Genomic DNA, 24167 nt, shown 5'->3' on the forward strand with positions numbered 1-24167 from the left:
TGCTCAGAACACATATGCATAACACAGCATTTAAAACATAGGGAGCTGCTAGACACAGCTAATTATATATTTTTTTCTTCTTCAAAATAAAAATCAACAGAAACAAATATTTGTTTGGATTTCAGCAATCAAAAAGCAACTTTGGTTGAAAATATAATCCAGAATAGACCTGCAAAATTTCAGGTTTGACTTAATACCTATTTTCCACCAAAAATATTTTCACAGGGTTTATTCCTTTATTAGCTTTAATAGATGTCCACATCCTTTTCCTCCATAAATGCTTGTTTTTACTTTATCCATCACTAATTCCACAGAAGCTAAGGGAAAGACTCTATTGATTTTGATGTGTTCAGAAACAGACCTATGCCAACATTGTTGAATGTAATGTGTGCATTGCAGCTTCCAGCAAACATTTCTGCTCTAATCACTAGTTTAAAAAAGAAATCAATAAAATATTGAGCACTAAGTAAAGAAAAGGTTTATTCAAATGTGTGAAAATGTCATCCTTTCTCATGAATTTTCTTTTACTGAATTAGCATTCTTATAGTGAGACCAATTTGCTCAACAAGTTGTCACATTAACCTTCTTAGTCATTCCCTTTTAACTGGTTTCAAGCCAGCCTCAGAACATTCAGACACATTTTTAATTTGCATACTCAAAGTTTCTCTTAAAGTGATATTTTCCTGTTTTCAACAATCAAAATCTTGAATTTGCATTTGAGTCAATTTTAAGTGGTTCTTTAAAAATTCACCTATATATAACCAGCCATATTCTATTCTACCAATTAAGGGTCCTATTGGACTTAGGCAACTAAATGTGATTCTAGTCCATACTGTTCATATTCTGAAAATCTTTTGATTTCCCTACTTTTATAAGAAAGGTTCTTTGGGTAGATGTGATATCATTTATTAGACCAACTAAATAGTTGTAAATAAGTTCTTTGCAAGATTTTGGGTAGAAAAGAAGCCAAAATGCAGGCCTGTGAAAATGGAAATGTGTGGCAGAGAGATTCAGAGGGAATGGGAAACAACAGATGTGATACAGGTAGGTTTGGGGGCAGAGTAGAGGAATGTTGTACTGGGGATAGAATGTAGCTGGTAAAATGCAGACAGGTTACCTGGGGTTATCAGATGGCAGGCAGGTTATAATGTGCATCTATACTTAGTCCATAATTTTTTGTATCCAGTAGATTGATGAAATAAAGTTCATAGTCTTGTCTACGAAAGGTGTTTTGTAAATTCCTGCCTAGAATTAGAACTGAGAGATTGGAGAGAGAGTGGCTATCTTGTGAGAAGCATGCACCTACAGATAATTGGGTTTTTTTGTCTTTGATAGATTTCTGATGTGCGTTCATTCTGGCACACAGTTGTTGTTCGGTTTCTCCTACATATTTTCCATCAGGGCATTTGGTGCACTGGATGAGATGTATTACATTTCTGGAGGTGCAGGTGTAAGATCCAGGACTGGTGATGGTTCTGTTGTGGGATGCAGTTATTGTTAGAGTGGTGGAGACGTGTTAGCAGGTTTTACGGTTTTTGTCTTGGTATAGTCCTGAGCCATTCAGTGTGGTTTGGGTGATAGGAAGTTTGCTTCTGGTGATGAGTTTCGTGAGGTTCTGTGCTTGTTTAAAGACTAGGATGGATGGTTCTGAAAAGATATTTTAAGAATTGGGTATTCTTCTAGTATGGCTGTAACTGTTTGAGGATTTTCCAAATAGGTTCCACAGAAGGATGGTACGTTATAACTAAAGGTGTACAATTTGTGAGGATTTTCTTTTTGTACTGAAGCAATTCTTCACACGGTATCCAGGTGGATCTTTCAAAAGTACAATCTATCTCTCCAGAGGAGTGTCTTTTTGAGATTTGCGAGGTAACAATTATGGGTATTCTTCTCAATGCAAATGTTCTGGTATAGAAGGGCTTGGCTGTATATTACAACTTTCTTGATATGTTAAGGGTGATTGCGGGTTCTGTGTAGATATGTATGTTCGTCTGTGGATTTCTTGTATATGGTGGTTTGTATTTTGCTGTCCTGGATATTGATCATCATGTCTAAAAAGGAAACGTTGGTGCTGGAATATTCAAGAGATAGTCTGATGGACAGGTGATGGTTATTGAATTTGTGATGGAAATCAATCAGAGACTGCAGATTTTTGGTCAAAATGATGATGATGTCATCTATATATCTTAGGTATACCATGGGTTTGATGATGCAGTTCCTGAGGAATTCTTTTTCTACTTTTGTAACATACTATTATCTCAATCTTAAGACTGAGTCACCAAAAAGCAGCGAGGAAGATGGGGACCCACACACCTTTTACATTAATTGTTTTTCAGTGACTCAACAATAGCAGGATAGAATAACACTTAGGTGCCTAATTTCAGTTATACATCGAATAGGTCAGTGGTTTTCAACCTTCTTGGACTCAAGGCTCCTCTCAATAGACCCAAGGCACCCCTCAGAAAATGTCAGCTCTTATTTTTCACTCAATTTTTCACTACAAAAAAACAGAGCAATTCTTCTGCTGCAAAGACCTCAGAAAGCCCATGACAGGTCAGAATGGTTTTTAACACTATGGATTCCTATTTTAAATCTCTGGGTTTATCTTGCAAGTTAGGTTTGCACACCTAACAGTTCTAAAATTTCATGACACCCTACAGCACCCTGGTTGAGAATCACTGGAATATAATCTGGTTCATAATGAATAACCTTATTTACATACTTCCAAACTCTTAAAGACAAGTTAAAATACTGGAGTTCTAGCTAGCAGAGGAAGAAATCCTTTGAAGCCATGATCACATGTAAAAATAATACTATTGTTTTTGTTCCAGTAATTTCAAACACTAACAGCTATCAAACTTTTCGTCTATAATCCTAAAGAATTATGAGAGACCTTACCTTGGAAAGTCCGCCTACTTCCAAATAGAAGCAGATAATGAAAACATTCCACGTGACCCAGAGTGCAGTCCACACAGTGTACTAGACGCAGATCCAGATGAAAGCAAAAAGAAAGAAAAATACATTTGTGAAAATGAAAAGACTTTATACTGAGCAGATCAATAATAAAAAATCTGATATCAATACATACAGTTCTTCTGGGAACAGCTAAGCAGGGAGACTCCAGAAAGACATTACTTCCAGCTTGAGTCCCATAAGAACCATAGCAAATTACAAATCCAATATTTTCTGCTGCTCTAAATACACACCAATAAAACCTAGATTTATTGGATCTCTGTTTTGGGGACATTTATGACTCATATGCATCTCATTATTCAGCTCTGTTGCTGGATATCTCAAAATTGTACAGTTATTTAGGTGCATGATAGTCTACTTTGTAAGAGAAAATGTTAACAGAAAAAGAAGTAGGAAAAGAAATGAACAAATAAACCAGAAGTGCTATTAGTCGGTTATGAGGTTGTCATTTGAAAATAAGTCATATTAAACATGAATTGGTCTCCAAGAACTTTCTTCTAATATAAGTTATGGTATTTTTTCCCATTAAACATGACAGGCCTGTTTTTTGAAAGTTTACTCTGCAGAATAAATTCAGCTCTGGCATGAATGGGTACAATGCCAGGAAAATGATTGGCACCGTATCTGCTGTCATGACTGCTGAATTTGGATTCGTTGATTTGAAAGCATCATGGTCCTATAATAAAACCTGAAGAGACAGACGCATAGACCTGCAGGGCTTCCTTCTGGAGTTCCATGCTGATGCAAGGATCTGTTCACACAGAACATGACTGGGGAGTTATTTCGTTCACTCTTTTTTCAGTAAACTAATGCTATTTACAAAGGGATTGCACCATTTACCTAACTAGGGTTGTAGGATGGCACAATTACCTATCCAAGTGCTCTTGTTCATAATCATTTATATATGAATACCTAATTGCATAAGAAGCAATGCTGGAGCTGCACCCAAAAACAGTGTAAAGAGATGCTGCACTGGCTGTGTCCCTTTACATTTACATGCTATTTACCTTCACAGTAAAAGAAAGGCTGCTTATAAGCTTTACAAGTCTAATTAACTGTGACCAGGTCATGCTAAGATGCTGTTGTTTTGCTTCTATATATTCAGTAAAACACCACCCTAATGTACAATATGCCAGGTCCTGTTTCTATTCAAAAGGTGCTGTCAGTTTTACTTTGTTGCACAATTTTCAATTATGCTTTCCTCTTCCTCCACTTCCCTGTGATTTAAATGAACAGCGCCATGGAAAGGGGGTTGGTATTTTTCATACTTTGATTTTTTTGCATGTTACCCATTTTTGCACTCTAGTACCTTCCATATGAAAAATGGGTTATTTAGTTTAGTTTTATTTTTTTAATGATGCACCTGTGACTCTTGAGGATGATTACTATGTGAAAGGTAGAGAATGAATAAACAAAATGAGATTAATAGACCCAGTCAATAGTCTCTATATTACAAAGAAGAGCATTATAGTAATGAAGGCTCATTTTAAATTTTTTAATTATACAATGATAAAATTACTGAAATAAGTGTGATCTATTGCTAATAAAAGGCTTTCTCCTTTGATATAGTATTTATTTTAAAAAGATACCTTATAATTTTTCTCTCTCACTGACTTTGTGGCAACCCATTTAAACTCTGTATCAAATACAATAATTGATTTATGCATGTGCAATAGCCAAGCTGTGGAGGGATATCTTTAAGAGCACCAGCATTCAACAACAAGAACACCTCATTCTTATCCACGTGGTGGAATTTTTGTAAAGTTATTTTTTAACTGTTTACATAGTTTTCTAGAAATATGATTTTGAAATCTAGAAATATGATTTTGAAATCTATAAATAGATTTCGAAATCTAGAAATAGATTTCAAAATAGTCAGACAATTCTACTTTAAAAACAATATAATAGAAAACTTAACAAATCTCTACATTAATAGAATATGTCATCAGATAGTTAGCAGTAAATACTACTTCACATGTCAGCTACTTCATATTATACCAATATATGATACAATCCTGATCCATGAAAATCAATGGAAGTTTTGCAAAATGGCAATGAAAGCCACCTTAGGCAAAACTGCCATTGGTTACCATAGCTGACTCCGCTGGGGCGGAGTAAGGTTATGAATACAAGAGCATCTTGCTACAAGGTCAGCAAAGAGCTTACTTCACTTTTATTGATGTGCAAAATATCTTGCATTTACTGTGGGGTACGAGTGTGAACATAAGTTACCATGTCCCAACTTCATAATAACTTTTTGTGCCTACAGCCTAAGACAAGCATACGCACACACAGATGGAGCTTTGAGTGTTCACACACTTTCACAAATTCCTATATTTTGAAAAAAGCAGACTGAAAAACAAGACATTCCAGTAGGTGGTATCATATTGATACTCATCAGGTGCATTTACACATGCTATTACTGCGCATGAATAAACTCCAGAGCTGATTTCTGTTTGAACATGCTCCCAGGAGCAATAAACTCTGGACTTTACTCCTGCACAGTATATTGAGCCAGTTCAGAGCAGCCCCAGCTGGCAGGAGTCCCAGGGGTCAGCCTGACAGCCCAGGACTGCTCCCCACAGTTCAATGTGTTGTGGAGGGGCTGGCTGGGCCATGAGGGTCCCTTCAGTGCCCCAGTCAGCTGGGGCAGCATCTACACATGTGCTGCTGTGGTGTTTTTTTACTATGCAGCAGGACAGTGTTTGAATTAACAAATACTATTCTGCTTCCGAGTAAATTAGTTTACTCCAGCCTAATAGGGGTGCACATGTAGATACTAAGATGTTTACTGCATAACTAATTAGTCAACTAACTAATCAATCAACTGTATTTGTTGATAAACATCGTGTGTGTATGAGCCCACAGGGATTATCAGCAGAGATGGAACCGTTATATCCTCCAAACCTAGTTTCAACTGTTCCACTTCAGCTAGCTAGTAACTGATAGCATTAACAGGTTGATATGCTCTGTGTGGAGCAGCCCTAGAGGAGTTCAAGTCCTTTGACAGTAAGTGTCACAGATATTTGCTGACATGAAAGGAAAGATGAGATTCGGGCATCTTTCATTCCATCCAGGAATAGGAGGGGATATGTTCTGTGGGCATATCCTTTCCTATCAATTCTACTTACCCAGGACTAGTTTTGTCCCTCCACACACATAACATCTCACATCTCTATTATACCACAGGGGTGCTACATGCCCGGGTCTGCAGGCCAGATCCAGCCAGCAGGGCTCCTCACGGGTATGTGGGAAGCCCTGTGGGTCATAGTCCTGTGCACTAAATAGGGTGCTCAGGGCAGCATGGGGCCTCATCACAGCATGTGAAGCCAGACCAAGGGGGTGTGGGGCCTTGGGCCCCAATTTTGGCATGCAGGGCCCCAGAGTCCTGATGCCAGCATGTGGACATGGGTGGGGGAAGTGCAGGGCCCCAGTCCTAACACATGGGGCCAGCAGGAGGCAGCACAAAGCCCTGATCCTAGCATGTGGGACTGGGCAGAGGAGACATGGGGCTCTGATCCTAGTATGCAGGGCTGAACAAAGGTGGTGCATTGGGCTGGGCAGGGGAAGTGCAGAACCCCAGAACTGATCCAGGCATAATGGGATGGCACAGCCCTGATCCCAGTGCACAGAGTCAGATCTGGCCCATGGATCAACCCTGTGCCATTCCCCTGGCCTGTGGGACCAAGATGTTGAGCACCACTGCTCTGTCACATTTTCCACAACTGGCCATCCCTAGACTCCATGCCCAGCTAGTTTCAGTTTCCCCTGTCTCAGTCCTCATTTAATCTGTATTCCTTACCCTTCGCTCCTTCACTCCTAACTCCTATCCACTTTCTCCCCTTCCCTCAAATACCTGTCTCCATATACTCAAAGTCCTAATTTCCTTTCCTAGGCCTCTTCAGTCTCAGGTTCCTCCACTTTTTCCTATTTTTTTTCCAAGTCCAAGCTCTTTCCCAGCATCCTCATTATACCTGTCACCACTTTATCCTTCCCCCATCCAATGGTTCTTAGTCACAATCTTGCCAAACCAGTCTCAGTTTCTCCCTGGCTCCTTGTTCATGTCTGTCTTCAGCCCCAATTCCCTTTCCAGTCCTGGTTTCCTTGCCCAGCCAGTCTCAACCTTCTTACACCCAACTTCCAGCTCCAGTCTACACAGTAATTGCAGAGAACTACTAAACATCTATGACAGAAAGTATAGGGCACCTTTTACAGCTGAACATTAAAAAGAAGGAACCTCTCTAGTTTGTATTGACTATGATACTACAACTCCAATAAACAGCATTCATGACATAAGGAGAATATTGCTTTAGTGTTGAATTCAAAGAAAGAATTACTTAGTCATAAGTAGGGACCTACCCAAATTTAGGTGGCAGATGGGCAATATCATGGGCTGATCATGGAGCTGGCCACTATTTTCACAGGTTTATTGCAGTGGAGGCCCCCACACCTCTGATTGGCTGAGGGGCCTTGCAGCCCTGCTCCTCACTTCTGATTGGCCAAAGGCTGCTTTTTCTGTGGCTCCACCCCTTCCTGCTGATTGGCACAGGGGCAGAGCCACATGAAAGGAAGCCCTCTCGGCCAATCACTGATGGAGGGAGGAGGGGGTGTCTGATATCTTGGCTGCTCCACTTTATGCTGATGGTTTCACCCTGCCAGCAGGCTGCAAGGGTGGGTGGTCACAGCAGCTGCTGGCTCCCACTGGGAAGCCAGCATTTTATTTTCAGTAAGTTTTTTTTTCCTGCAGTTCCGCTGAAAATCTCAAAACCCACCATTTTTTGTGGTTCCTGCAAAATTTGCAAAATCGTGATTTGGGTAGGTTCCTAATCATAAGGACCATTCCTGCCACACCTACCACCAGAGCCCAATTTGTGAGAGATAAGCAGGAATCACAGCATAAGACATTAGGATGGGATACGAAAAATGTCAGTTTTGGCTCTATGACTCATCAGGCTTTTGAAGTTTATCATCAGCACTGGTAGGGAAAAAAAACCCATAGTTTCATAGTAGGTAGGGTCGGAAGGGACCTGAGCAGATCATCAAGTCTGACCCCCTGCCATGGGCAGGAAAGAGTACTGGGGTCAAACGACCCCAGCAAGGTGTCTATCTAGCCTCCTTTTAAAGACCCTCAGGGTAGGAGTGAGCACCACTTCCCTTGGAAGTTGGTTCCAGATCCTAACCGCCCTGAGTGTGAAGTAGTGCCTCCTGATATCTAGCCTGAATTTATTCTCCATCAATTTATGGCTGTTATTCCTTGTTACTCCCAGTAGTACTCGGGGGGGAACAGGGACTCTCCCATTGCCTGCTGGTCTCCCTTGGCCAGTTTGTAGATGGCCACCAGCTCAGCCTTCTCTTGTGGAGACTGAACAGGTTCAGGTCTCATAGCATCTCCTTGTAGGGCCTGCCCTGCTGCCCCCTGATCATGTGAGTGGCCCTCCTCTGGACCCTCTCAATGTTGACCACATCCCTCTTGAAGTGTGGCACCCAGAACTGGACACAGTACTCCAACTGCGGCCTGACCAATGTTGTATAGAGGGGAAGGATCACCTCCTTGCACCTGCACATGATGCATCTGTGGATGCATGACAAGGTCTGGTTAGCCTTCCTGACCGTGTCCCCACATTGGCACCCCATGTTCATCTTGGAGTCTATAATGACTCCAAGATCCTTTTCTGCCTCTGTGCTGATGAGAAGGGAGTTCCCCAGCCCGTAGGTATGCTGCTGGTTCTTTCTCCGTAGGTGCAGTACCCCGTACTTGTCAGTATTGAATCCCATCTTATTCTCATTCGCCCACCCCTGTAACCTGTCCAGATCCAATTGCAGCCTGTCCCTCCCTTCTAGCATGCCCACCTCTCCCCACATCTTAGTGTCATTTGAATTTGAACAAGGTGCTTTTCACCCCATTGTCCAAGTCACTGATGAAGATGTTGAACAGTGTGGGCCTGCGGACCGAACCCTGGGGGACCCCACTGCCCACATCCCTCCAGGTCAAAAATGATCCATCCACCACCACTCTCTGGGTACGGCCCTCCAGCCAATTGGCAACCCATCTGACTGTGTAGGCATCAACACCACAATCTCCTAAACTTTTAACGAGAATGGGGTGAGAGACAGGGTGGAAGGCCTTCCTAAAGTCCAGAAAGACTACGTCTACTGCGACACCTGCGTCCAAGGATTTTGTGACCTGGTCATAGAAGGCCACCAGGTTGGTCTGACAGGACTTGCCTCTAATGAACCCATGTTGGTTGCCCCTAAGCATACACTCCCCTGCTTGCCCCTCACAGATGTGCGCCTGGATAATTTTCTCAAAGAGCTTCCCCAGGACCGAGGTAAGACTAACGGGCCTATAATTTTCTGGGTCCTCCTTCCTCCCTTTTTTGAAAATGGGAACCACATTGGCCCTTTTCCAGTCCTCTGGCACGACACCAGAGCACCACGATTGCTCGTAAAGCTGTGCCAGGGGTCCCGCAATGACCTCTCCTAATTCCCTCAGCACTCTGGGGTGGAGATCGTCAGGACCTGCTGATTTGAACATGTCCAGTCCCACCAGAAGTTCCCTGACTAGATCCTCTCTGACCCTGGGCCTAGCTGTGCCACTCCTGGGACCATTGGGGATCCCGGTGGGGGGGGATGATCTGGTCCCTGCTCAGAAAAATGGAGGCAAAGAAATTGTTAAATAGGTTAGCTTTGTCGTCTGGTGAGACCACCAGATTTCCTAGTGTGTCCTGCAAAGGCCCTACGTTATCTGCAGCCTTCTTTTTACTCTCTACGTATTTAAAAAAGGATTTTTTGTTATCCTTGATCCGAGTTGCTAGTCCCAGTTCCATCTCTGCCTTGGCCTTCCTAACAGCCCCCCTACAATCCTGAGCAATGGAGGTATAGTCCTCCCTGTTAATGGCCCCTCCCTTCCATTGGTTGTACACCTCCTTTTTAGCTTTGAGACATTCCTAGATGCTTTTCAGTTACTATCTAACTGGATACCAAGTGTCCAGTTACTACCTTTAATTGATTTTAACAGTTTTAGACTATTGCTATTGCTAGTAATTGAGAATTCTGAAAACAGAGTAAAGGAATGTAAAGAGAATTGGATAACATTGTAATTTCAGAGCTGTGTACGTAGTATGTTATATTCTAGGTTAGAATTCAAATTTAGGGTCTTTTTTTCTCCAAAAAGTAATACTTGCATACACTACAAATGAGCTAATATAAGAAAATTAATCAGTTTGAGAGCTTTGGGCTTATTCACCTCTACCAAAAATATTCAAGTATTGTAAATAATACCTCTGCTAAGTTGCATGTTGAATTGTTCACTGAGATTTATTTAAATTAGAGCTGAGGGGGGGAGCCACTAAAATGATGGCAACTCTTTGACTTGACTTTGAATATACTGATTGACTAAGGATGTCATTCAATCCATTTCAACCTCCTCTATCTTAGAACTCTACAGGATGTTAAAGAAAAGCAATGACTAGATCCAATTTCTTCCATCTTTACTGGCCAAGAAATTATACCTTTTCTGCAGCGCCAGTCACATCATGTTCCAAGTCTCACCTAAGGCCATAACGCATTTACTAGCCTTATTGCAATAGGTTACACCACTTATTTGCCATCTGAAGGGTATGTGGCATTCTAAATAGGGCAAATCAATAAGCACACACCACACTTAATAAACTTCATTCTATATTGGGTGCCTATTGAACTTCTGCTCCACAGGCCTGATGTTCAAAGTTTGTAAAGACAGTAGGTACCTAAGACAATAGCCCTCTCCACCTAGTATGATAATTGCAATCAGCAAATATGCTTTAGGTGTTGGTCAGTGGGGTGGGACTCAGAAAGTCTGGAACAGTATTTTCTTGGTGGATTTTGCCCCTGCTGGAGTTAAGGCCCAGGTCACATCTTAAAGCAATCACAGAACGAGGCAAGATTCTGTTATCTATTCAGATCTTTCCCTGACAACATGTATATGTATGTCTACACTAAAGTCAAAGGAGTAACTGCAGTTTGTGTAGACTTGCCTGAGCTAGATTTTAAGATAGCTACCTTAGGTACAGATAAGAGAGTAGTGATTGCATCATGGAGTCTAGTGCAGGCTAACTGCCCAAGTATTTACTCAACTTCTTGGGCAGGTTTTGCAGCCCACAATGAACTCTGTGATACTACTGCTATATTACTATTGGTGGCAAACCTACTTTAAAGCTAGTTTGGTTATGCTTGTATCAGCATCAGCCACTATGAGCAACCTTTGGCTGCAGAGTAGACATTTTCTTAAGTTCTCATGCTTACTCCAAAGTTGACCTTTTGTAGAAGGCAGTTCTGAGACAGTAGAGGAGAATAGAATTATGCATGTGTGAGCAGTCATAATTAAAGGTTATGGTGTCAAATTGTAACTCCAAATTACGTTGCTTTTAAGCCAGACATTTACAATGTTTATTCATTTCTTTCACAACCCTGCAGTAAAAGTCAGGGTAAGGTCTACTCCACAATGGCTCCTATTGCAGTCTTGGTGTACACAAAGAACAGATACATTAAAGATCCCCTACTGAAATAGTCTGGTCAACCTTAGTCAAAATCTTTGTGAAAGAATACAACATAATGTTCTAAGTAACAGTTTCTTCCCTTTCAAACATGCATACATGTAAGGTACACAAACACACACATGTATACACACATACACTCTATTGATTTCTGTCAGAAACAGATGTAAACCCTAACACGTTACATTCTTTCATTTTGGTAGAATCACATAGAAAGGACAAAGAATTTCGGTAAAAGTATTCAAGCAAATGCAAGAGATGTTACTACAGATTTTTCTTGAAATACTCAACTACTCTTACAATTAGACTGATTTAACTGAATCAAATCCAGGAGCTGAACTAGTAAGATGAGACTGTATAAAAGCCTGATTCAATACCTATTCTTTGCTAGGACAATTGAACTGAATCCTCATTCTAATGCACAATAACCATCATTTAAGAAAGGCCAGATTTTAAAAATTATTTAGGTGTCTAAAGTTGCTTCTGAAAAGTCTTCTGAGGGCATGTCTACACATGCAAGTACATGTGCCTGCAGCAGTTCAAATAGGAGTGGCACAAATTTGTGCTGGGGATTTTTGCCTCAGCACATGTGTCTGGACATGCACTTTGGTGTGGGGCACGTTGTCCCACTTGGGGCAAAATGACCCTGCCCAGTTCCTCCTGGATCTGCAGTCAGGGGGAGCTAGAAGCTAGGGCCAGCACCTGTGCTGGCCCCAGCAGTATAAAAACCTGCCCTGGCGAGCAGCTCGGGGCTACTCACCCTCAGGAGCGTCTGAGGACCAGCCAGGTGGTATCTCGGGATACTACTCTTTGTGCCAGCTGGACTGCTGAAGCAACCCTAACCTGGAGTGGCCCTTGCACTCTCTACTCAATGCAGCAGTCTGGCAGTGGAGGCTGCTGCCTGGCTGTGACCTGCTGCCACCTGCAACAGTGTCTGCCCTCTTGGACCTGCGGCCCCATGGCTGCATGCCTGCCAGACCTGGATGAGGTATCCCAGCATTGCCATCTGGGCAGCTATCGCCAAGAAAATGTGCTCCTTGCAGCGGCCCACTTTGAACTGTCAAAGCATGTCCTCTTGGCCCCAAATGGCCAAGAGGTCAGCCATCTCATCTGTCCTCCAGCTGGCTCCCCAGTGCTGGCCCTGGACAGGCTCCTCTGCACAGGTCTCACCACTTATCTCACCAGCAGAGATCCTGATGTTCCCTGTTTAAAAACTGCAAATACTCTGATAAGAAACTCAAATTCTCTCATTAAAATAACCAAAATACTATTCTTGCACTATTAAAATGAAACACCACTATATAGAGAAAGATCAGCTGAGCAATGTTTTATTGATATATTTACAGTGTAAAGCAATTTGGAATCCTACTACTGCCTCTATCTTCACAATAAAATGGATTCTAAGTATCTATTAGGGGTGTGCAAAATGCGCCGTATTTTATTTGGATTCTGCCCGAATTGAGGACAGTGATTCGATTTGTTGATTTGGATCACTGTCCCAATTTGATTTGGCCAAATCCGAATCTGAAGATTTGATGCTGATTCGGAGAAGCGATTCGGCCACAGACATAGCTTTAAATGTTTTTCTTACATAACTTGAGGTACCAGGTACAGCTTGTGAATGCTGCGGTGTTGGGGCAGATGCAGCATCCCACAGGACTTCAGGGGGAGCCCCTGCTTGCTCTGCAGCAGGCCCAGAAGTGGACTGGAAGTACTTACGGTCCACTTCTGGTCCTCTGCCAAGCACGCAGGGGGGGCCCTCTCATGCCTCCAGGCTCAACAATTGGCTGTGAGGGAACCCCAGATGCTCCCCCCCCAGACCCAGAGGCCCCACACTCCCTGGCAGACCTGGAAGTGGACTGGAACTGCTTCCAGGCCAATTCCAGGTCTGCTGCCAACTGCGGGACGTTCCATCTGCCACACCATCTCAGCATTCACGAGCCGCCTGGTACCTTGATGTATGTAAAAAAACCCATTTAAAGCTGTGTCTATGTCTGAATCATTGAATCTTTCCAAATCTCTCTGAATTGATTTGGAGGGTTCTGATTTGATATGGAGAGATTAAAGAGTCTCCTGATTCGATTCAGATTCAGAGATTTGGCTACTGAAAAAGGCCGAATCTCTGCCAAATTGAATCAACTGCACTGGATCTGTAACAAGTGACACAGGAAGTGCCAGGTCTGAGGCAGCTGGGGCCATGCCATACCACTGGGGGTCCTGGCTGCAGCATGCCTTGAGGGCCCAACAGCCACTGGTGCTGCAGGGGGGGGCTGTGGGCCCTGTGGGGGACCCATGCCCCCCCAACCAGCCCCCCTGAACCCCTACACAACCCCCCCACAGCCAAATTCCCCCCACACATCCACAGCCCCACACCCAGTCCCTTAGACTAACCTACTTACCAGGGACAGTGCCTGAGTCACATTGCATTGCACAGCTCCTGCTTGCCCCCCTGCACACAAATACAGTGTACTAGGGCAGCTGGGGCACCATAGAGACACTCTGGCCAGATGCCAAAGCGTCTCTGAAAGTCTGAGCCCTGGCCTGCCTCAAGGCACACTGGGGAACTGTGCCCTGCCCTGCTTTTTTCCAGGGTGGTTTTGGGGTTTTTTTTGATACCTGGAAATCCGGGTATCAAATCTAGAGCCGACACTGTAACTATGCAGCACAGAGAACATGTTTTTCTTCTCAGCGTGCCTCTTGGTTTGAGATGCCACAAGAGGCCTGTGCATGCTCACCTGGATGTGCCCTAAGTGTCTAAGGTTAAGGACAGAAGTTACACATAAACCAGTTTAAGTGTTCAGAAACTGATTTAAACCTGTAACAGAACAGAAAGTCAGTGCACATAAGCCAGTTTCAAAATAGCTGAAACTGGTTTAAGATAAACCTGGCTGAATGTAGTATATGACTTAACTGATTTGGGTCAAACTGCTTTATGAAACTTCTGTCCCAGACCCCATCCTGGTTTAAGTTAAATCAGAGTCCCCCAGCATCCCAACATACTTCTCAGCCATGAATTAGGCTGTGCTGTTTGCTCCAGCAGAAAAGGTTTGAGTGGGGAGATGCAAAGACTACCACCTCCAGGCAAACCCTGGCTGGGGTCTGAGGCCCCGGAGATGGGTTAAACACCCCTTCCCCCAGTTAACCCCTGCCCCTGCCCTTTCCCTGAGTACAGAGCTGCCCTGCCCTGTTGAGCTTACTAAAAGTTACTGCTGGATGTAACGGTAGACTACAAATCCCAGAGGCACCTGGAAGCAGAAAGAGGAAGAGATGAGCAACCCTGCAGAGTCCTGCTTTTGTGATGCTGGACTGCAAATCCTAGAGACCTCAGGGCAGCAGGAAGAGGTAGTGCCAGTGAGCCATGCTCTATTGCTCCTCAGCTTCTGGCCTGAGCCACTGCAGGGACGTGTCTACATTTCCTGAATCAAAGATAAATGCGTGTCCAGTTGTTTCTCAATTTAATCTTTGCAGCTTAGACAAACCTGCAAAGGCTGAATCAAGCCAGCCTTGGGCTTTTTGACATCAAGACGGAATCAAAGGATGAGGAAGTAGAAGGATTGTGGGTTAGGCTACATGGGGGGCAAGGAGAAAGGGATTTGGTGGTAGAGGTCTGCTACAGACCCCCACACCAAGGGGAAGAAATAGATTCAGGGCTCCTGAGGCAGCTCTCGGAGACCATAAAAGTTAAAGAGGTGGTAGTTATGGGGCACATAAACTACCCAGACATCTGCTGGGAGACGCAGACGGCAAAGTCCCACCGTTCATGCAGGTTTCTAACCTGTGTACAGGACCTCCACCTGACACAGGAGGTACACGGTCCCACTAGGGGGAATGCCATACTGGATCTGGTATTGGCAACGGGGGATGACATGATAGGGGACCTACAGATTGGTAGCCCTCTGGGGGACAGTGATCACCTAATAATAGAATTCACCATAAGACGTCGAGTGGGTAAGGTAACTAGTAGGGTGAAAGTGCTAGACTTTAGGAAAGCTGATTTCAATGAACTCTGGCAATTAGTCAAGGATGCACTGCAGAGTAGGAGTTTTGAAATGATGGGAGCCCAAGAAGGGTGGCTGTGCCTTAAGGAAACGATCCTTCGGGCACAAAGCGAGACGATCCTGATGCGAGGAAAAAGAGGGAAAGGGGCCAGGAGGCTTCCTTGGCTGACCAGAGAAATCCAGGGCAGCCTAAGGGCCAAAAGGGGAGCACATAAAAAGTGGAAACAGGGAGAGATCACCAAAGACGAATATACCTCCTCTGCTCGCGCTTGTAGGGAGGCAGTTAGACGAGCCAAAGCTACCATGGAGCTGAGGATGGCATCCCAAGTAAAGGACAACAAGAAATTGTTTTTTAGATATATAGGGAGTAAAAGAAAGGCCCAGGGAGGAATAGGACCCCTGCTAAATGGGCAGAAACAATTGGTGACGGACAGGGGGGACAAGGCTGAACTCCTCAACGAGTTCTTTGCCTCAGTGTTCCTAAGCGAGGGGCACGACAAGTTTCTCACTGGAATTGTAGAGGCAGCAGCAAGGCGCCAGACTGCCATGCGTAGACCCTGAGATGGTGCAGAGTCACTTGGAAGAACTGGATGCCTTTAAGTCAGCAGGCCCAGATGAGCTCCATCCAAGGGTGCTGAAGGCACTGGCCGACATCATTGCAGAACCACTGGCGAGAATATTTGAACGCTCGTGGCGCACGGGCCAAGTCCCGGAGGACTGGAAAAGGGCCAATGTGGTCCCCATTTTCAAGAAGGGGAGGAAGGAGGACCCAGGCAACTATAGGCCAGTCAGTCTCACCTCCATCCTTGGCAAAGTCTTTGAAAAAATTATCAAGGCTCATATATGCGAGAGCCCGGCAGCACAAATTATGCTGCGGGGAAACCAGCACGGGTTTGTAGCAGGCAGATCGTGCCTGATTAATCTAGTCTCTTTTTATGACCAGGTTACGAAATTCCTGGACACAGGAGGGGGGGTGGATGTCGTATACTTAGACTTCAGGAAGGCCTTCGATATGGTATCCCACCCCATACTGGTGAACAAGTTAAGAGGCTGTGACTTGGATGAATACACAGTCCGGTGGGTGGCGAATTGGCTGGAGGGTTGCACCCAGAGATTCGTGATGGATGGGTTGGTTTCGACCTGGAAGGGTGTGGGCAGTGGAGTCCCGCAGGGCTCGGCCCTTGGACCAATACTCTTTAATGTCTTCATCAGTGACTTGGACAAGGGAGTGAAATGTACTCTGTCCAAGTTTGCAGATGACACAAAGCTATGGGGAGATGTGGACACGCCGGAGGGCAGGGAACAGCTGCAAGCAGACCTGGACAGGTTGGACAAGTGGGCAGAAAACAACAGAATGCAGTTCAACAAAGAGAAATGCAAAGTGCTGCACCTAGGGAGGAAAAATGTCCAGGACACCTACAGCCTAGGGAATGACCTGCTGGGTGGCACAGAGGTGGAAAGGGATCTTGGAGTCCTAGTGGACTCCAAGATGAACATGAGTTGGCAGTGTGACGAAGCCATCAGAAAAGCCAATGGCACTTTATCGTGCATCAGCAGATGCATGACGAATAGATCCAAGGAGGTGATACTTCCCCTCTATCGGGCGCTGGTCAGACCGCAGTTGGAGTACTGCGTGCAATTCTGGGCACCGCAATTCAAGAGGGATGCGGATAACCTGGAGAGGGTCCAGAGAAGGGCCACTTGTATGGTTAAGGGCCTGCAGACCAAGCCTTACGAGGAGAGACTAGAGAAACTGGACCTTTTCAGCCTCCGCAAGAGAAGGTTGAGAGGCGACCTTGTGGCTGCCTATAAGTTCATCACGGGGGCACAGAAGGGAATTGGTGAGTTTTTATTCACCAAGGCGCCCCCGGGGGTTACAAGAAATAATGGCCACAAGCTAGCAGAGAGCAGATTTAGATTGGACATTAGGAAGAACTTCTTCACAGTTAGAGTGTCCAAGGTCTGGAACAGGCTCCCAAGGGAGGTGGTGCTCTCCCCTACCCTGGGGGTCTTCAAGAGGAGGTTAGATAAGCATCTAGCTGGGGTCATCTAGACCCAGCACTCTTTCCTGCTTATGCAGGGGGTCGGACTCGATGATCTATTGAGGTCCCTTCCGACCCTAACATCTATGAATCTATGAATCTATGACTGTCTGTACTTAGCCTAAGTGAATTAGATACCTGGCTCACTTCTGAAAATCCCAGTAGGCATCTCTCTACATTCTCAAGTGCCTAAATAGATTTTAATCTCTGGCCCTTGTTGAATATTTCCAGTAGCCAATTCCAGTTTCTGAAGTTCAGCCTGTTTCCCAGCAAATAAAGCAACACTTGTGCTCTGGACTACAATCTGATCTCAGAATCTGACAAGCAATTTGTATCATGCCTTGTGACAGAGTCTTTCAGACAGTCCTATTTATCCTATGGTGAAACAGCACAAATTAAAGCAGCCTGCAGCTTGACCTGATTCACATGTTCTCCCATCTTGTGCTGTGGATCCCTATGCAGGTCCTCTGGAGCTGGCAAAGCCCTGTGAAACATGGATTCTGAAGGAACATGGATTATTAGGGGGCCTTCAGGATATAGTCCTGCCAATTCCCAGTACCCATAACAGGTAGCATGTTAAAGCAGTGTGGGCCATCTTTCGTGGGAGTTTTGCTTCATACATAAAGATAATGATGGGCAATGCAAGCTGCTTTGAGGGCTTTTCTTCTAAATGCTGGGTATTCCCATATAATAAAACATATACACTTAAGCATGTGCTTAAAGATAAATTCAAATTAGAGCTGATGTTAAAATATCTTGTCAGCATTCTTTTCTATATCTATGCAGTTATGCAATTTCTTTTTAATGTATGCATTTACTTCAAAAACAATCTAAAAATATTGGGTTGATATGCTGCATTTCATATTTCTTTCTGGTAAGAAAAGCTTCTAAGTGTTCAAGAAGGAAAAAGACTGAGATTGGGGATCAAGATATCAAGGATTCGTTTTAGTTTTGTCAAAGAATACAACTTTGGGCAAGATACCTTATCCCTCTGTGCCTCATTTGCTTTATGTAGCAAGTGAAACTAACATGGACCAAATTATAGAGCGCACACAGTGATTCTCACAAGCAAGCTGTTAGATAAAAGTGCAAAGTATTTGCATCAGTCCTTTTTAAGTTATTTATAGGGTCAGTTAGCTGAAGTGAGTATAAAGAATCTTGATGTTAGACTAAGCCTACCTTCTCCTTAGGGGAGGGCAACTGTTCTTTTTAAGAAATGAAAAAAAATACAGGTTTCAAGATGTTGGACTAGAAACATTGAAATTTAAGTATTTGTGATGACTTTTTGTGAAATGGCTTTGGAATTCTTGATTCCTGGCTGTGGGGAGAACAACCTGGTTAGCTGTATTATACCCCAGAGGCAATCTTTGTGACTTCATATTACTTATACCAAAAACAGATGTATACAAGTATACAGTAGCCAATGATAGAAAGATCAGCTATAAAAAAATGTTTTTCCTAATGTTTATAACTACAGGTTGGCTAACAGCAAAAGCGTGACATTATAGATGCTTCCTATTCTTTTCTGTCTAGTTTTACTGACAATATTTTTACCATATATTTATTTGGATGAACTTCGACTCCTGCTAAGATCTTAGCCTCAGTTTTACCATGGTGGTCTACACCCTGGGAGCGTTTCTACGTGATGTTATGTCGCTGTAGCAATGCACTACAACGACATAGCATCAAAAGGCATAAACTGTGATGCTGCAGCTATGTTGCCATGGCAATGCATTCCCTCACTCTTGCATATTACTATGGCAATGTAGCAGCTAAAAATAACCATGCACCACCAGCACGGTGCAGTACAGGCTGTTACTGCACCATCATTTAGTACTTCAAAAAGGAAGTACTAAATGACGGCACAGTAAAAACAGCACCATAGGGGCACGTGTAGATGTGCCCCCTGTGTAGCTTCTTATACCTCAAAATGATCCTAATATTAATGGTTAAAAAGTTGCAAAGAGATAAGCAGGGACTAGGGATCGCAAAAGTTAACACAGAAATGAACAGAGGTGTTCTTAAGCATAGAACTATGTTTTATAATGCAAGAAGTTAATATACACAAAGTCAATAAGAGGGACTTACCACAACTATGTATCGAGGTCTAAATTGTATGGTCCCAAACAAACCCAATATCACGACTATTATTTGTAGAAAATTTCCAAGAATAGGAGCCCACTGGAAACCAAGAAAGTCAAAGATCTGCCTTTCTAATGCTGCCAGCTGTAAGGAAGCACATAACAGAACATTAACATTTTAATTATGGCTGAATCAGAATATTTGTCATTTTTATATCATTGCATCAGCCTTACCCAGGTTGACTTTCATTAAAATTCTGTGGAGTTTGGAATTTGAATTCTGGGAGCTATAACCCCTGATGAAATCTTTCAGTGTAATCAGTATCTGAACACTGTTGCTTGAATTATATAGAAATAATCTCAGTGATAAAGCATTTATAAATATTTAACTTGCACTACTTCCTCACTAATTACAGTATTGCCTCACAATTAAGTACATAACCAAAGGAAGCCACATTTCATTTTGTCCTGGTCAGTTGGGTGTGTTGGTATCAGTACCATAACAGGTAGCATTTTAAAGCAGTGTGGGCCATCCTTTGTGACAGACCTACCACAAATTAGACCCATCCCTAAGTGCCATTCCAATCCCTTTCCCCTACCCAATCTGCTGCTCAGCTTTCTGCTCCCTGCCCTGTGCTCCCTTCCCAAGCTGCCGTTCTGCTTCCTGCCCTGTGCTCTCTGCCTGATCTGATGCTCTGCTTTCTGCTCTCTCCTCTGTCTCTGTGCTGCATGCCCCCTCCGCACCTGCCATGTGCTATACACACAGGCTGCCCATGCTTCAGGTTGGCCACCACTGCTTTAAAAATTGCTGGCTATGATAAATACAAAGCTGGAAGTAGGCTGCTATAACACTGAGAGTTCCTCAGGGCTGTCTATGTTATGATACATGTTACTTTGGCTGTCATGAGCAGCCCAGAATTAGAAGAGGAAAGTTTGACCTTTGTACTAATGACAGTATAGCACAATCTAGATTAGGATTTCCAAATACTACCATAATTCTAACATTTAAACCCCAAGGCAATGTCTAAATTATTTGTAAAAGAGGCTGGATTAGAAATTCCCTCCCCAAAACAGCTTTTAAACACCTCTTCAACAATTATAATAGTTTGATTTTTTGACAAAACCATTTTCCACTCATTTTGACAATCTATCAATGGTTATAAAAATATTTAAATCAGTTTCTCATGCAGTACACTTGTGGGGCGCATCCAGACAAGCCCACAAATTCCTTTGAGATGCTACAAGAGGCATGTGCAGGAATGAGAACATGTTGCCTGTGCTGCAAATTTGCAGCGTGGGGGCAAAATTAGACCCCTCGATATCCAGGAGTAAAAAAAACCTGCAGAGAAAAAAAGCAGGGCAGGGCACAGTGCCAGACAGTGCCCTGAGGCAACTGGAGGCTGGGTCCTCCACAAGGACACTCTGGTAGCAGCCATAGCATCTCTATGGCTGGCCCTCTCTGGTGCTGAAGCACGCTGCCTGCCCATGCAGGGCAGGCAGTGTGCCAGCTGCAGGGAGCTGGACCCGTGCTCCACTGCAGGTAAGTAAGGTGGGGGAGGCTGGAGGAGGGGGGAGGGGACTACGGGGGGACCCTCTGCCAGCCCCACCCACTCCCCCAGATCCCTGCCCCACCTGCCCCATCCTCCATCTGCCCCCCCAACCCCCTCAATCCCTGCCCCAGCTGGCCCCATCCCCTGCCTTCTCCCTGAGCACCCCCATCACTGCCCCACCCGGCTGCACCCCCAGCTGCCCCCCAAGCCCCCACGATCTCTGCCCCACCCCACTTCCGATCACTGCCCCCCCACCCCACCATCCCGGCCATTAAAAAAAACCCTGACCCCCCACCCCCCTGCACTCACCAGCAGTTCCAGCTGCTGTTGGGGTCACTAGCCCCTCCCCACCACAGTGTGGGGCTGGGTGACAGCCCCAACAGCCCCAGCCTGGGCTCCGGTGTCCCCCGTTGCCCCGTGCTGCATGTGGGGGAGCTCTGCCAGGAGGCCCTAGAGCCCCCCTAGCCCCTGCTTCTGCAGTGAGTAGAGGCTTTTTTTTTTTTTAAAGTGCTGGAGGCTGGGCTGGGGGGGCAACCACTGGGGAGGCTGCAGAAGCTGGCAGGGGATGGGGCCAGGTGGGGCAGCAATCCAGGGGGCTGGGGGAGCAAGCGGGGATAGGGCATGTGGGCCCTGCAAGGGCGGGTTTCCCCTGCAGGGGCCACTTGGCCCCTGTTGGGGGGCTGCAGCAAAATATACAGGTATTTAGAATTCACTTTATTATGATGATAGAGACACTGGTAGGCTTCCAAATTGCTTTAACACTATAGATATATCAATAAAACATTGCCCAACTGATCACTGTCTCTCTGTCTCACTCTCTCTCTATATATAGTGGCCTTTTGTTTTAATTGAGGAGGAACATGGATTTTGGGGTATTTTACAGAGTGACTTTGGGACTTCTTTATCTGGGATTTTTCAGTTTTCTAACAGGGAACATCAGAATTCCTGCTAGGGAGGCCAGTGGCAGGACCCTGCCTGCTCAGAGCTGGCACCTTGGACCCAGCTGGAGGTGGCTGGCCTCCTAGCCAATTGGGGCCAGGAGGGCATGCTTTGACAGTTCAAAGCAGGACACAACACTGGGAACATCTTCTGGGTGATAGCTGCCCAGATGGCTGGGCAGGGGGCACACTTGGCAGTAGTGCCACACAAAAGCCAACACTGCAGCCACAGCCTACTAGCACCCCAGCGGCAGATGTCTCTACTGGGTGTGCAGTCCCCACCTGGGTCTGGCAGGTGCACAGCAGGTCACAGCCAGGCAGCAGCCCCCACTGCCAGACTGCTGCAGTGGGTAAAGGGTGCAGGAAACTCTCAGGGCTGCTGCAGCAGTCCAGCTGGCACAAGGGGTAGTGTCCCCAGGTACCAATTGGCTGGGCTCCAGAAGCTCCTGAGAGCGAGTAGCCCTGAGCCACTTGACAGGGCAGCTTTTTGTACTGCTGGGGCCAGGACAGGGAAGCTTTTATTACTGCTGGGCACAGCACAGGTGCTGGCCCAGGGCTCTAGCTCCCCCTGGCTGCAGATCCAGGAGGAGCCAGGCAGGGTTATTTTGCCCCACACCAAAGTGCATGTCTGGGAACGTATGCTGTGGCAAAAAGCCCCAGCTCAGATTTACACTGCTTCTATTTGAACTGCTGCAAGCACATGTGCTTGTATGTGTGGATACACCCATGGAAATTTAAACCCAATTCAATATTTTTTTTCAGCTGTAGCAAGACATCTTTGAGCAGCTAAACAGAATCCCACAGAACAACAACTGAATTCCTATGCATTCCAGGATTTATTACACATATACTTGATTTTACTACATTGCTACAAACCCCAGAAACACTGAACTATGCACATCAAATATGGAGATGGAGTATGAATATCAACCATACCATCATCATATATGGCTTATCACACGAAACATTGCATTTTATCCATACTGGTCCAGATTCATTTTCTGTTTGTTGGAATAAGCAGGGTGTGTAGCTGGGAGCAGAATTTGGCCTATTATGTTTACAACTGAACTCACCGCCTGAGTACAGATCAGGTTTTTAATTTAGTGTGGTTCCATTTAAATCAATGTAAATACACAGATTTACACAACATCAGGCCTACCCCAATATACAGAAGCATGGACTATCATTTATGATAGATTGGAAATAACAAAAAGACTTATTTTCTGTCTCAGCTGGAAGGACCTCTTTCTCCTGGGAAACCTACACATAGACTAAAGACAGCATGAAAAGAGTGCAGAAACTCTTTACTGGTAAAGCTGAGGTAAAGCTCCAGAGCAGTCTCACAGCTCCTTTGCTCCTTGGCTTGTGCAGTGAGAGTTTCTCTTCCTGCTTCTATCTCCTTTAACTCTGCCCTCTGTTCTCCTCACTCACTGCATCTAGCTTGGTCAACAGTTGCCTTCCATAAAAGTGAACTGTGAAAATCAAGAATCAGATACAAAAAAGAAATGAGATCAAGGGCCAGATACAAAAAATAACTTAGGTGCCTACATCATGACTTAAGTGGAAGTTAGTATCCTAAGTCCAAAGCTGAGATCCTGGAAACCTCTGTTCAGCTGCTGTCTAACTCTGGAGGAACTTAAACTCCATAACTAGTTCACTTTGTGACCATAAAATTCCCTAGATGCCCAAAAGTTTTACTTCTGGCCATATATGGTAGTGTCACAGTTTTGGCAGTCCCAAGTAGTTTGGTGCCTCACTTATTCAGGATTGAGAAGCTAATTGTTCCTCTAAGTCAACTGAGGGACTCATTCCAGACAGTATTTTCAGAGCATACTTAATGCACATTCTCAGGGGCAGGGTCCCTACAAAATGTAGTGGTGGCTATAGCTTTCTTAAAAAACATGGCTGGAGAACGAGCTGCTACCCCCTTCTCTATTCTTGTAGTTCAGTAATAAAAGCACTCAGGTTATGACTGAATGTGCAGACAGCTGCTGCTTTGCTATCAGTATTCTACTATGGTAACTGGAAAGAACTGGCAGTCCAACCCTAAA

At 44.5% G+C, this 24167-nt stretch overlaps 1 protein-coding gene across 2 annotated transcripts in view; it reads right to left on the reverse strand.

Annotated features, from left to right (window-relative positions):
* The window catches only part of NKAIN3 (sodium/potassium transporting ATPase interacting 3), a 679417-nt gene that overhangs the window by 336027 nt on the left and 319223 nt on the right, over positions 1–24167 (reverse strand). For both annotated transcript variants that reach the window (XM_019498721.2, XM_019498720.2), the window contains exons 2-3: positions 19636–19773; positions 2899–2979 (exon numbers count right to left, since the gene is read on the reverse strand). In XM_019498721.2, the coding sequence (XP_019354266.1) occupies positions 2899–2979; positions 19636–19773 (219 nt within the window). The remainder of the gene's footprint in view (positions 1–2898; positions 2980–19635; positions 19774–24167) is intronic.

The sequence above is a fragment of the Alligator mississippiensis genome, chromosome 3 (assembly GCF_030867095.1).
Source record: "Alligator mississippiensis isolate rAllMis1 chromosome 3, rAllMis1, whole genome shotgun sequence".
Lineage (NCBI taxonomy): Eukaryota > Metazoa > Chordata > Crocodylia > Alligatoridae > Alligator > Alligator mississippiensis.